This window comes from Bacillus rossius, chromosome 3, assembly GCF_032445375.1.
Source record: "Bacillus rossius redtenbacheri isolate Brsri chromosome 3, Brsri_v3, whole genome shotgun sequence".
Taxonomy (NCBI): Eukaryota; Metazoa; Arthropoda; class Insecta; order Phasmatodea; family Bacillidae; genus Bacillus; species Bacillus rossius.
Window position 1 is genome coordinate 87,057,451 of NC_086332.1, and position 14,939 is coordinate 87,072,389.

The 14,939-nt window shown below is 36.9% G+C and overlaps 1 protein-coding gene across 6 annotated transcripts in view; it reads left to right on the forward strand.

The window, feature by feature from the left end:
• LOC134531007 (sodium/potassium-transporting ATPase subunit alpha) overlaps positions 1–14,939 on the forward strand; it is a 349,143-nt gene that overhangs the window by 230,103 nt on the left and 104,101 nt on the right. For 4 of the 6 annotated variants that reach the window (XM_063366437.1, XM_063366436.1, XM_063366439.1 and 1 more), the window contains exon 2: positions 7,699–7,779. The exons of the other annotated variants lie outside the window; for them this stretch is intronic. In XM_063366437.1, the coding sequence (XP_063222507.1) occupies positions 7,699–7,779 (81 nt within the window). The remainder of the gene's footprint in view (positions 1–7,698; positions 7,780–14,939) is intronic. 6 annotated transcript variants of the gene reach the window in all.

Here is a 14,939-nt window from a genome sequence, read left to right on the forward strand (position 1 = left end):
CCAGCCTAGCTCTGGCGCTTCTGTCTGGGTCCCTGAAGCGTGCACAAAGACAGCTCTCAGACGGAAACTTCGTGCATTACAATTGTTACGCCCTGGCGAATCGTCATTGGTAATGTAACACTTTTTGAAGTGTATTTTAGCCTTTTTTACATTATGGTTACCAAGGCTGCTCTAAGTAATTTTGAACTGCTGCATTTTCTGTTAAAATTAATTGTTTCGATCATCCCTGGAATTTGTAACTACACCGTAATTGTACTATCTTCCTAGTTCATGTTTTATTAGATTATTTTGAAATATATTTTCAGTTTTTTTTTCTTACCAATGTAGTACGTCAGTCAGCCAAATGTCTACACTAACGTTGTGCTGTGCTGGGCAGCGACTTGTATCCGTTGCGAGACAGAAATTATATATAAAAAAATAATAGCATTAGCTTATCGTTACACTACTTCAATGGATGAATGCATTAAATAACTTATCTGGCGGGGTCAAATCTAGTATTCTTTCAATAAGGCGTTTTACCGAGCCGGTAGGTGCCGTAGCAAACACTGGACCAGCGTCGGAGAGGACTATATGTAGTTGTAATCCCGGTAATCGTGATATAGATTGTTCTATAGTTTTCCAGAAGTGATTATTCTGGGGTTTACAAAGGCCTTGGCCGATCCGCCTTCAACGCCTGTTCCTCAGCTTTATAAGATCAAACACACTGGATACTAAGACCAGACAGCCCTAAACTAACAACATAGGCGAAAGTGGGAAAAATAACCTAGCGGCACGAGGTTCGACTGACTACACAATATACCTATAGTAGATAAACCGTTAAATTGTATATTATCTGATTTTCTAACGGCTATCTTTTTTAAAAATAATTTTTGAAGCATTGGAGGTTTATTTTCCCATTATTATGTATAATATTAAAATAAGTTATTTTTGTCGTAATAATGTTGGTACCACATGTCAAACAGCTTTATTGTTCATACTGAGTATACCGTTTGCCATATATAGGACTGACGTGAAAACAATGCCAGGTTTTCACAAAAACACTTGGAGCTGCCTGATATTTGGTAAGACTGGCATGTCTTCGTATCATACATAGCTTTGCCATCATCAAAAGATTAGTAAGGCGTTTAGACATGCAACTTCTTATTTGATGCCAAATGAATTATGTGTATTCCAGGCAATTTTCAAGATGAACTGTCTACATTTTTGTTTTGAAAAACGAAGGAAGTGATTTCACTGTTTTGATGACCTAGAATCTTTACCCGAAACACTGAAAGTATGCTAGAACACCTTCACAGGAGTAACGTAAAACTTAATATAGTTACTAAATTTCACTAATTAAGCCCCTGTTTCTTACGTAAAGTGACTTTTACTACCTAGTTACAGATTACCTGTTCCTTTTGTTGATTCGCCGAGATAGCCGCCAATATAGCCAACGATCTGGAAATTGGCACTAATGCGCTCTAGTGGATAACAAGTGAAACAAGTTTGTGACGACACGCACACACTAGCAGCCGAAAAGAAAACCTAATATGGCTGCTTTAATGTTACAGTGGCTGGAAAAATATTTGTCGTGTCGGTAGTAGTTGGGAACCGTCCGCATTCTGTGGACCACATTGTTAACTGAATTTTCAGCCAAGGTAATTAGTGATGGCCCGGGAGAAACTAACCTGCATCTCTTAGCTAAGTAGAGGCTGCCGAGTTTACGCATTGCAGAATGGGTCAATACACTGTGTAAAGCAGGCCTTATTAATATTAATATTAGTATTTTTAACTTCTCTGCGTGTATTGCAGGGAACATGGGAGAGAGACACTATTGGCTTTCAGTACAATCAAAGTAGTTTAATTGGAATGGAATGGTCTTTTGTTTCCAGTCAGAACTAGTTTTTAGATCCGTTTTCATTGGTGCGATTAGATACCAACTAAAATTATTTAATTTTAAATAATAAGTAAATAAGACCACTCACTCTCACAGAAATCTGACGAGATTGTGAATTTAGAGAAAAGCTTCTAGCGAAGAGTCAGCTGAAGGAGTTTCAAGATGGTTAGGCTGTCTCCCAAGTCATAATTTAATTCATTGTTGAAAAACTATTCGTGCGGAGAAATCTAATCCACTGTTTTTTTTAATTATACATATAATGTACTATACATTAAACCATGGGCGTAGATCCTTGGTGGGTGGGGGGGGGGGGGGGGGGGGGGTGTCGCTGAGGGGGCCCACTTGCTCTTGCAAAATTGTGTCAGGGAACGGGGTTGATAAATGTAAACGTCAAAACTATGTTTCATGGAAAACTTTCTGTATGAATTTTAACGTTTCCTGCTTATTGCATGCATATAGGCCTCATATGGGTTGTATACAACATACAAGCACCCTATCCTGAGATGACTTGTGTCGGGTAAAACACACGCGCAAAACTCTCGGACCGCGTGGGCACCCATTGCTAATTCCCCCCCCCCCCCCCCCCCCCCCGCCCAATTTTTTTTTCTCTAGCGAGTTCTACATATTTGCGCCCCTGCATGAAACAAACATTTATTTTCCGTATAAGTTTTTGTCACTTGGCTCTTGTAGTGAAGATTTCCAATTCCAGGTAGGCTATTTAGAGTTTTAAAAGAATGCAGCCATCAGCCTGTTAATTGATCACCTCATTGGAAATTATTTTAGTTTAGTATTTAAATACCGTTTTTCTAAGCTTGAATATTAATTATTCTCATTAGGAAAAATGGGGCCGAGATGTATAGACTACATGTAACTTACAAAAAAATATATTCATGAATTTACTTATGTACGTGCGTTATAATTGGCGTTATAAAGAACTAACCTTAATTTTGTCTGCAAATTAGTAATGATATAAATAAAATAATAAAAGGACTGAAGTGATAGTATAATTATGGTTGGTAAATTATAAATTCAATCAAATTAATTTTTTTAAATAAATACTAGGTATTCAATATTAATATAAACATGTATACAATTAATTATTAAATTTAGTAAAATAATCGAGATGAATCTTAATTAATAATAAAAATCAATACACATGCTGAATGTTTATTCTACTTTATTAATATTATTTATTAAGTAATGATGTAAACGTCTGTAATGCAAATAAATTATACATACGGGAATAATGTTCGCAGGCTTTCACGGCCATTGTTTGAAGTAGCTGGTGAATTATTCGCCTAGGACACGGCTATAACCCAGAAGCCAAGCTACTTTATACATACAGGAACATAACCTCACAAATAAACCCTACCATGAAAACGGCCAGGAGACTACTAAACCTTTCACAGACATTCCATGCCAGCGACAATGGAATCTTACAAAAACCTGACATCGTTATACATACGGGAACATAACCTCACTTCCAGTATTAATATCAATCACTAAAGTTTGTGATTTAAAAGTGCATAAATAATTTTTATTTGTATTTAGCAGCCTTTTTTTTAGTCCTGTGAAAATTTCGTTGCATGCTGCACGCGCATCGTAAAAATTCACTCTTTTACTTTTTTTTATAACGCACCTAAAGAAGTATAACTTGAAAAACACTGAAACGACACAAGAACCACTTGAGCGTATAGCTGTAGTAATTCCCCGTGGTGAAACACAATGCGGATGGCGGGCCTGTCTCGACGTGGCGTGCGCGCAACAGCTGCGCGGCCCGCGTCATCCTCGAGGCCATCGGTCGCGATCACATAGGGATATTTATAGCCTCTTCACTGACCAGCGAGACCGTCTGCAAGGTCGCCCTCTGCTGTGCAATGTGGGCCATGCCTCAGCCATGCGGTGGGAGACTGCAGCGACCGTTTAGGTGGAACATGTGTACATTCATGTGGTTATTACAGTTGTGGTCCCATGGAAGCAGTATGACATAGGCTCAATGGGTCACCTAATGGGCTATGATAATAGATCTCCTGCGGGGCTAGTGTAAAGGGTTACCTGAGGGGCTAGTATAATGGATTACTTAAGGGGCTATTATAATGTGTCGATGTGTTATTTTAATGTCACTTGGTGGGCTAGTGTAATCGATCCTCTAAGGGTCTAGTGTAATGGGTTACCTAAGGAACTCGTATAATGGGTTATCTGAGGGGCTAGTATAATGAGTTACCTGAGGGGTTAGTATAATGGTTTAACTGATAGGATGGTATAAAATGTCACCTGAAGAGTTGGTATAATGCATCGCCTGAGGAACTAGTATAACTAGTCACATGTTGGGGTTGGAATAGTGGGTCACTTATGAGGTTGACACAACTGCACACTTGTAGACCAACAAAATATTTCACGAGTGGTTCAGTTGAAAATATGAATTTCGTATTGATTTGGAATATGAACTAGATGTAACTGGTTTGGGATATTGGGATTGAAAGAATTGCCTGCTGATGGCATTGGAAGGACAGTGGTCATGAAGGTTGGTTAATTACTGAGATCGTGGGCTTACTTAGAAAGGCTGCAGACATTATACTGTTAAGTACCATCCATTTTAAAGTAAAATATCGCATTCCATAATGGTTAGTAAATATTTAGCCACGCGTTCCACTTTTGATGTGTAAACATCTTAGCTCTCGGTATACGGCATTTGGTAGGAATAATTTCGTGAAAATGGAACGGAGATCGATGAACGGAAATGTCACAAAGATGGCGGATTCACGTGGAGTAACGTAAACTCGTATATGTGACTTTCGAGAACATTACGGGAGATACCAAACGTTTTGGAGTGCCAAACTAAACTTTATAATAGTACAACTACACTTTCATACTTTATGTTATAATTTCTAGTCATAAAAAGGAATATCGACACCTTAAAACGCAATACAATTTTGACAATCCTTAGTTAACATTGACATGTAGAAATAGCGCTACGTTTGTCATATTGTAGACACAAGAAGTTGTTATCGTAAATATATTTCACACCGTGTTGAACAAAATAATTTCTTCGTTAAATTTGTACAGTTAAATCTAAATGTTGAATCAGCTCAGTAGTAGGGTCAAGGTTTGTTTGTAGGAAGGAATTGCAGACTGATTTCTGTCGTTTGAGCAAAAATAAATATACATAGACATACTTAGTGATATAATATGCGTTTTAAAATCTTTTAGGTTAATTTTGTTTTAATGTATCTACTGGACTACAAATTTTAGTATAAAAAATACCTAAAAGATAGCGCCGCGTTCGTAATGCTTCAGAGAACCAATAAAATGCTAAACATCTTTGACGCCATATTTGTTCCAACACAATTTTCGTGGCTAATAATTTATAGGTTATTTTTATAGTTGCGATCATAAATATTGTTATGACTATTGAAGTTCACAAAATGTATTCCACGATAGTTTTATAGACTCTGATGGGCGCGCATTAGGAAATATTTTTACCGTTTTTCCCTAAAATGAATACTTATGGCATATTTATCACGCTTGACATTATTTTTAAGCTTTATAGCCTACCTTAAATTTCTTGGCAGAGTTTCGTATTTTAAGTTTATTTGCAGCATGAGAACACATGAATTTGCTTGTTATTGAGGTCAGATGTTAATTTTACACATCACTGGCGACTACTGAAATACTCGCTCACTTTTTTTCATTTTGTGCAGTCTGTAGCAACTTATACATTTTTTAGAGCGGCGTTGTTTTAGGAGATGCAAATTTATTGTAACTATAAATGTGCACTAGTATGATTATAGATAATTATTTCTTAGAAACTAAATTATGTTTTTAGAACCTTTCAAAAAGCTTATTCAATTTTGAGATTTGATGTGCGGTTTTTTTTAAGATAGCAAGAGATCAGTTTTGGTGATTCATGGTGTTAATGAGGGTGACTCACTGAGCTATAAAAAGATTCGCTATGAAGCAACAGTATTGTAAAGCAAAGTTCAACCCCGGCGATAACGGTTTGTCTTGCAGTGAACTAGCGCCAATCCTAACCAAAATTAAAAAAATCATTTTTAGTTTTGGTGTGCATGTGTTTGTAAGGACTTTTTTTCTTTCGGTACAGCGTTTCAGTTGCTGGGTTCCAGTTTCTCAAAAACTTAAATGTACAGCCATGAAAGTTTCTCTTACCTTTAGTACCTAACACAATTTTTAATATTTGGTTATTTCAAACAGAAAACATTTTTCTTCGGTAGTATTCGGGGCTTATTGGTATTCTTAAAAATTGTATTTATTTTGTGGTTAATTACCTTAATAGGCTTTCTGTTGAAACCATGTACTAGTATCCGTTTAATATCCGACATTCAGTTACGAACGTATTTTAATGTTCGGACGTTGGACATTGAGCAGGTACTTTGCCTAAACAACCATTGCTTTTGGTGATCTCCTGTGTGAATGTTGCCAAATATTGGTGGAAACTATTGGCAAATAATTTCAAGCATGTAGTTCAGTATGTCGAGAGACACAACTTCTATTTTCGACACATAACCTATTTCGCTCGTGTTCAGAAAATTGTCTTAATGTTTTTCCCGGTTTCCCCCCAGAAAACTTTATTTTATCTCCAGTGAGTTGCACTCTTAAAAGGTTTGGTGGATGAGTGAAGCTTCGCAGCCCCTCCCAACACCTCCCGAATCACTACGGTTTCCAATACTGAGTGGGGGTAATCAAGGGATAGTAGTTTACTCGAATAAGAAGCATAAATTGTTTGCAATGTTATTGGTAAGGTATATTGTATAATAAACATAAGTTAATATGATATGATTTTTTTTATAAATGCAAAGTCAAACACGTTTGTTCTTTGCCTAAACACGTGTCTAGCCACGCTCTCAGTCAAGCACGCTCCAGACTGACCTTCGTCACGACAGTTGAAATAAGATATAAATGCTAAACATAAAACGTTTGGAAAATAGTTATATTTCACATGTGATAATTTGTGTAATATATATATATATATATATATATATATATATATATATATATATATATATATATATATATATATATAAAATTAAAATCAGTTTTCGGACATGCCCTCGAGTTTTGCTGTTATTGGACCGACTACGGTTTTAATATCAGGTCAGATATTTGAGACACTGCATTTTATGGATGGAATCACATTTCCTTGCACAAGTTTGCACTAAAAGTTAATTTTTTTTTACTCACCCGGTTCTCGAAATACACTCAGAGTGAAAGAACATGGTGATATATCTATAATTTGACATTTTATTCTAATTTTAGCTCAACATAACGCTTAAAAATATTGAACTATTTTTATTTTCTGCGGTTATGCACAGAAATTATTATACTAAGAGGGAAAATTGCTTTTAGGACCATAATATGTAAAATGTGTCTCAAAAGCTTGTAGAACATAGAATATAGTCTATGTAAATTGCAGTTTTATGTTTATTGTGTTCACTTTTAAAATTGCATTGCATGTAAACTTGCAGTAATGTCTGTGTTGCTTCCATGTGAAGGCACATTTTCTAATTCCTCTGTGAAATAATAACCAAACTTGTAGTGTTTTGTCTGTTACATATGAGTAAAATAAGCTTTTGTGAATACGACACGTATCTTAAGAACGGTATACGTAAATGCCATGTCTCGGAGATGTTAAAGTTAATGCATGTAATTGGTATTAGCGTGGCATTGAAACAGCCTTGTTTTCTCGCGCTGCAAACTTAAAAGTGAACAATAACTAGTGCCTGCTACGTAGTAATTAGATAGCTGGCCGCTAGGCAGCATGGTATGTCGTAGTTCCCCTGCTCCACGTGTTGTATGTGTTCCAGCATGGCCGCACAGATTCGTACAGGGTTGCCACGTACCCTATCACGCCCGACGACAACAAGACTGCGGACGGCAAGTACAAGGTAAGTGCTGTGCGGTGAATCATGGTTGAGTAATACGATCTGCATCCGGGCAGCGAAAGCCAGGCTGCATTGCACGTGCATCTGTAAACATGCTCGTTCTACACATGTGTCACGTGAAAAATTGCAGTTTTGTACGTATAATCTTTAATCCTACCGTAGCGCAAAGAAGGCGATAGTATTTAATTGGCAATTGAACAGTTTTCAACAACTGCGCTCGGCCCAAGTATGCTGAAGGTTATTTTTGAATTAACACCATTAGATAACACCCCCCCTCCCCTCCCTGAGAAACATAGCTTCCAATTATGGATATTGACGAGAACGTGGATCATTTTTGCCTCTTGGTATTCACGCCTCCTACCTTGCGCACTCTTCGTGCACGCATTTGCACAACCTAACTTAAAAGCATTAAGCAACCTTCCGGGACATTATACGTGCTAAACACAGCACTTTTGACGGGAACAGATGTCAGTTCCAAAAACGTCGCAACTGTTTTGTCATATGAAATATACTGTGTTCGTCGGTGCTGTCGTCGTTGTGTTGTCCGTAAAACCAGTTTATTTTCATCGTTGTGTTCGTATGTGTGATGCGTTTACTAGGTTTGTTGTCCGTCTGGATCTACTGTTCTTGGTGAAACTGTCTCGTCGTTATTAGCTCACTGTTTGTCTGTGCTGTTGTTTTTTCATGACTAAATTCTTTCCACGAAATTATTGTGCTGTCTGATAATTAAAGTTTGAATGTGTTTTTCTGTGCTGTCGTCGTCGTGTCTTCGGTAATACATGTTTAGTTCCATCGTTGGATCCTTCTGTTCGAAATCAGCTGATTTAGGCTTGTTCTCTCTGAATTTATGATCTCTGATATTGCATTCGTAATTTTTTTTCCGTGGATAAATAGTGCAAAACTGCATTGGCGTATGTCCGAAAATTGTATTAAATTAAAATTCCCAATTGCATTAATTATTTAAAGAAAGTATATAAATTGCTGTGGATAAGACGATCTTATTATCATTCAGACATATAGCAGTCTACCACAAAATCTGTTAGAAATGCGTGTTTATAATACTGTCACAATTGGGAAAACAGGTCCGGAAAGGATAGCTCAATTAATTAAATACAGCTTCATTTACTACCTCATATTTGCATTACTCGTTCAGTTACAACGATATAATTGTTTGTCCACAAATTAATCACTCTTTCATTAACCACAATTTCCTCTCCCCACTGAAACTCGGCTTGACATTGGCTCTCTCCACTACTCACTCATCCGCCGCTCATACAACACCCGGATGATTCTGTCCCAGATGCACCAATCTTCGCACACAAGTCCGCCGCTCGCCGTCCGCTATCGCTCACCAAGTGGTCACCTCTTCACTTCGCTGCTCTCACAGGTCGCCACCAGAATCTCTCACTCCCACTGTTCGCCTCCGTTCAAATATCTGCCAAGTCCCTACTTGGAAAAGTCTCTTAGCCCTCCATAGTGTTGCATCATCGGAATCCCCTACCTAAGGGGCCCGCCTCGTCAGGGGTTTATCTGTGTTAGTGAGGCGGAATGATAGGCGCGACGCTCGCTGGTGTTTCTAGCGCGGTATCGCCTCTAAGAGCAAGGCTCTGAAATAGCGCGCGCGCAGTCTTGTCGTGCATAGGGCAACTGAAATTTTGGCGGTGATCATAACATTAAATGGCAGAGAAATGAAGATAAAGGTGGAATACAAGTACCTTAGGTGCTTTCAAGTATCTGTACCGGTTTTTTATGCCTAAAAATTACTCTGAAAACATTATTTTTTAGCCATTTTAACTCTTCTAAAAATACAGTTAAAAAACTTAATCCGAAATCAAAAGTACTTTTCAGACCTCAGTGAAATCTCAAATGTTTTTCGTAAACAGACCCCACTTGGATATCTTGCAGTTTTCAAATCGTGTGATTTTTCCTGAAGCTCTACGCACCGTGTGTAATGGCGTCCTAGTTATGCCACTTCACGCAAACGGAGCTCTGGAAACGTGCCAAACACTCGAGTGACCGGGAGTGAGGCGCCGCTCCTAGTCGGATTACCTGTCCGGGGGATGGGGCCTCCCTGGACCTCCCGCTGTACTAGCCGGTGCGCCAGGCCGACCGGCCTACCACGTTGCCTCGTCTCTAGTATCTTCGTAACAATACATACAAAACTTTTAAAGAAACAAATATCTGTCATAGTATTAAAAACAAAAAGTGTATTCCCCTCAACTTGTGTACCATGTATTTTTCTTCCACTATTAGGACTCTTTTTAGTGCGACTGGATCAGAATAGCTCCAAATGCTTATGTAAATTTGATTTCCATCACCAATATTTATGCGTTCTATATTTCGCTTGTTGCATGTCTTAAAGCTGCAAAATGTACATGTCGGTGAGTCGTGTGTGGCTACTGCTAGTACGGACTACCGGCCATACTCGTAGTGTACTTCAGTGTTGTTATTTTTTCTGTTTGTAATTTGTGTGGTGGTGTGCTTATATCCATCCGCCTTATGTGCGGCTTTTATTATTGTAATAGTCTGTGTTTGCTATTTCATTGTGTAGTTAGTGTTTAATAGTGTAAAACTTGCTTCATTCTGATGGTTGCTATGTGTATTCAGGTTGCTGTTTTGTCGGAGACAGGTGGCAGTCTATGGACAGCAGAAGTAGACCTATACTTTTGCACCGACGTCGCATTCGTTAACTTCTCTTGAGCCTTTAAGATGTGTCTCGTAGCCGTAATGAATCTATAAACTGAATCAATTGAATCTTTGTAATTAATAATAATTCTATGTTTATTACTCGGACAACCTGCAAATAATCCAAAAATGCAATGGTAGAATTATTCAAGCGGTTACTTTAGAAAGTCATTCTGTTATTTCCTTTGTTTATTGGGTTTAGTACATCACGAGATGCACACGAATATTATTGTAGTGGCTCAATTGGAGTAACGACGACCCGTGTTCGGTTGAAGGTCTGTATGTCTTGGTTAAGTTCCATCAACGCAAATGCAGCAGCGTAGCGTGAAGAGTGTGAGCCGGGCATGTCCGGCAGATTCCTGCACCACCTCATACGTTAGTGATGACATATGCAGAATGCACACGGAGGTAACCTGCATTTCATCTCGTTAATATTCTTAATACCATATGACCAACATCTCGGGCATTTATGTCGATACGAACCTACAGTTTTGAACTGTGTGCAGTATGGTGGTATTTTTTTTTTATCCCTGTTTCGCCAAAAGCTAAACAAGGCTTTAGAAAGAACGGTTTCTTTGTTTGAAAATTGTGGACCTATATTTCAGACGAGAATTCTGAAATCTATACGGAGTGATTCTGATTTCCACTGACAAACTGTGGCTGCAGGTTCATCCCAGCATAATAATTTTAAAACACAATTACACAACATATTGTCTAAATTACTTCCCAATGCTGGTATATGTTTTTTAAGTTTGGGTTGAACATATTTTTATCATAAATCTATACTAATAACAAAACTGATCATGGTAAAAAGGCTGTACATTGAATTAAATGACCCGAGGGGGAAGGGGGGGGGGCAATGGGAAATAGCTTCTTACATTGTTGAGAACTCGAAAATAATTATTTTTTTTTAATTTTTGTGTTTGTATATTTGTTTCAGCATCACGTAAAAACTACTTGTAGTATTTTGACGATTTTTTGTTAGAAATGTACTTTTGACTAATTTAAAAATTAGGCTATGTAAAATAACATAATTCCACCCTAAGGAGTAACAATTAGGTAAATATAATTTTAACACCAATAATTAAAACTCAATCTTTAACAGGATAAAAAGGATATTGGGTACCAATAATAAACATACGAAAACTACCAACTACAATTTTACCTTTTGCAAAGTTCAACCCTAAGAAGTGAAAAAGGGATAATTTTTTTTTTTTAAGATTAATAATTCTCTTTCCGATTTTAATTAGGTATAATAAAATATATGAGGGCCAATAATTAAAATAGAAAAGTACCAACCACAATTTTATCATTTGGCAATATTCCGCCCTAAGTGGGTGAAAAAGAGGTAAATATTTTAAAGATGTATGATCATAATTCTGTGTATAATCAAATAATATATGTTGGGTACCAAAAATAGACATACAAAAACTACCAACAACAATGTTACCATTTTCTGAAGAAAAAAAAAAACAACTCAGAAGGGGTGAAAAAGGGCTAAATATATATTTTCAAAATTAACAATAATCCCAGTTTTAGTTAAGAAAAACTAAGGTATTAGAGACCAACAATAAACATACAAAAATTACCAACCAGAATTTTACCACATTTCTGAAATACAACCAAAAAGGAGTAAATGTGTTTTAAAGATCAATAATTATATCTCTGAATTTATAAAGCATTATAAAAGATATTAGTTTCCAATAGTAAACATGTGAAACCTACAAAACACATTTTTACCATTTTGTGAAGTACGCCCAATAAGGGGTGAAAATGGGGTTAAAACTGTTTTAAGATTAATAATATCTGCTAATTTAATTGAGCATAAAAAATATATTGAGGCCAGTAATTAACGAAAACTACCAACCACAATTTTACCATTTTGCTACATTCCGAACCTAATCAACCATAAGCAAATATATTGGATACCAATAGTAAACAACGAAAACTGCCAACTCCAGTGTTATAATTTTGCGAAATGCAACCCATGAGAGGTGAAAATAGGGTAAATATGGTTTTATAATTAATAATTTTAGCTTGAATTTAATTAAGAATAATAAAAGATATTAGGACCAATAACACTAACCAACAAAAAAAATTCTGAACGTTTCCAAACTCTAACTAATTTTTACTAATTTTCGGTTGAAAAAAATTTATAAGCCAATTAATTTTTTGCATTAGCTTCTGTTTACAAGATATGCATTACACATACTTAATACATAATGTCCTGCTCACAATTTTCCAAGTGAAATAAAACGTCTTAAATAACATGTTAATGTAGAAAACATCAATATTGTTTGTAGTTGTGAATTAATGTGGAATTACATTTCAAAGACTAGTTTCTGCAGCTGGATCAAGTGGTTACTTCATGAGAGGGTTTCCTTTTGGCCTGCCTCTAGTACGTCAACTCCGGGACATCTCTGTAGACAGTCCAGCAGTAGTCTGCTAGCATTGACTCACCCAACGGCCGTGATATCTCTGCTCCGTCCAAGAAATGTCTTGGTGGAATCTCTACGTATGCTCATCACGTACAGCTCCACATTATCTTTGGAAAATTTAAGTGGGAGTGGAGAAAATGTATTTTTAGAGACATCATAACTCGGATCATGGCATTTTTGGAGCAGTTCTTTGACCAACTGAGGGTAGTTATTTCTGTCCTGTTTCCAAGAAAGCATCACACTTCACGCTTCCCAAGCTGCCTTTTTTTGTTCCTATAGTATTCAATCAAAATTAGCATCTTTAAAAATTTCATGAGGTTCAATGAAGATTAATGCCTTGACCTTAGCATTACTTAATCTGGGGAATTTCCCTCTTAAGAACTTGATAGCTTCTCCTTCCTGGTTCATAGCTTTAACTAGTTCTTCATCAATCCCAGCTTAATGTGTAAGGGATGGAGAACCATTTTCGGATCAACCAAAGGCTTATTTTGGACATTTTTCTCACCAGATTTAAGGGTTCTTGCTGGGCAATCACCTTTAATGTAATGAGACTTTTTATCTCGGCTATCTCACATGCCTAGAAAGCAGCAGTACACAGTATAGCCCAGTTGAGTTCCCAGAAGTAAAGCAATATCTTTCAAATCACCACAGATTTGCAATTTATGGTCAGAATATTTAATTGAATCCAGGTGAGCTTTATTATCATGTGTCTTCTTCATGTCAACCACGTGTTCAATTGGGATGAAAGGGAAGATGTTACCGTTGTGCAGAAACACTACATTCAAACTCAGGTTAGAAGAGTCTATAAATAGTCTACATTCAGCTGGGTCATGAGGCAAACACAGACATTCAATCAGTCCGTTATAAAATAAAATTTAAAAAAAAACAGGTCTCCCTGATGACTTCTGCATTCAGTGATCTTGACACCTGGTTTGAGGAGATGCCATTACTGTAGCCTGGACGCCAAAAGTTCAGCCTTTGTTTTAGCAAGCTAAGGTCTCTAACGAGATCACTCAGTTCCCTCTGACTTAGTACGTGGAGCTCACCCAAGTTCTCTACCACAAAATCTTGGTTGTGGGAAGAACCAGCTTTGATGGTTTCTTCTTCAGAGCCTTAATGTTCTTCCTCAGAATCACTCTTCTCAATATTACAATTTTTTGGGGGTTTAGGAAATGGTAAAGTATTGGAATGTGGAACAGGCCGAATGGCTGAAGGAAGATTGATGTACTATACTTTTCCTTTATTTTTCTTTGATCAGCAACTTGAAAGAGGGCTCATCATGCAGAAATAACATTCACTTACATGATTAGTTGACTCTTGTCAAACCATAGGTATAGCAAAAGGTATTGCTCATTTCTTTCCATCCAACCACTCTAGCAGAATCACTGAACACGAGTTGCAACAAATGTGTGGTGCCCATGGTTTAACCTGATCATCTACCTACCTACCTTTACACTAAAATAATGGCAGTAAGCAGTTCTCACCAGTCGGCTCAGGATCCGTTTCTGGGTTTAAAATGTCTTATTACCACAAATGTAACAAAAAATAGTTCACTGCAGCTTTTTGTTTAAAAACAATAGTAGCTGTTAGCGTGCATCACAGAATAACAACATCCTAGTACAATGCAGCCAGTTTTCCAGCACTGATTTCCCGCTAACCAAAAATTATATCTTAAATATTCACTGTATAACTCTATCTCAGAAATTTGTACTAATTAAATGTTTTTCATGATGATTTTTATGTTCAGCAGGCAAAAATACATTAATATCAGTTATTTTTGAGCATGAAACATTTTCTTTGTTGATCAGTGTAATAAATGTACAAAAGATACCAACCACCATTTTGCGGAATTCACCCCCTAGGGGGTAAAAAAGGAGTGAATATGGTTTTGAGATAAAAAGTTATATAACTCCTAATCTAATCAAGCAAAATAAAAGACATTGTTTACAAACAAACGAACTACCAACTAAAATTTTACCATTTTGCAAAATTAAAAGGGATTAATATAGTTTTAAGGTGAATAATTTTAACCCCGAAACT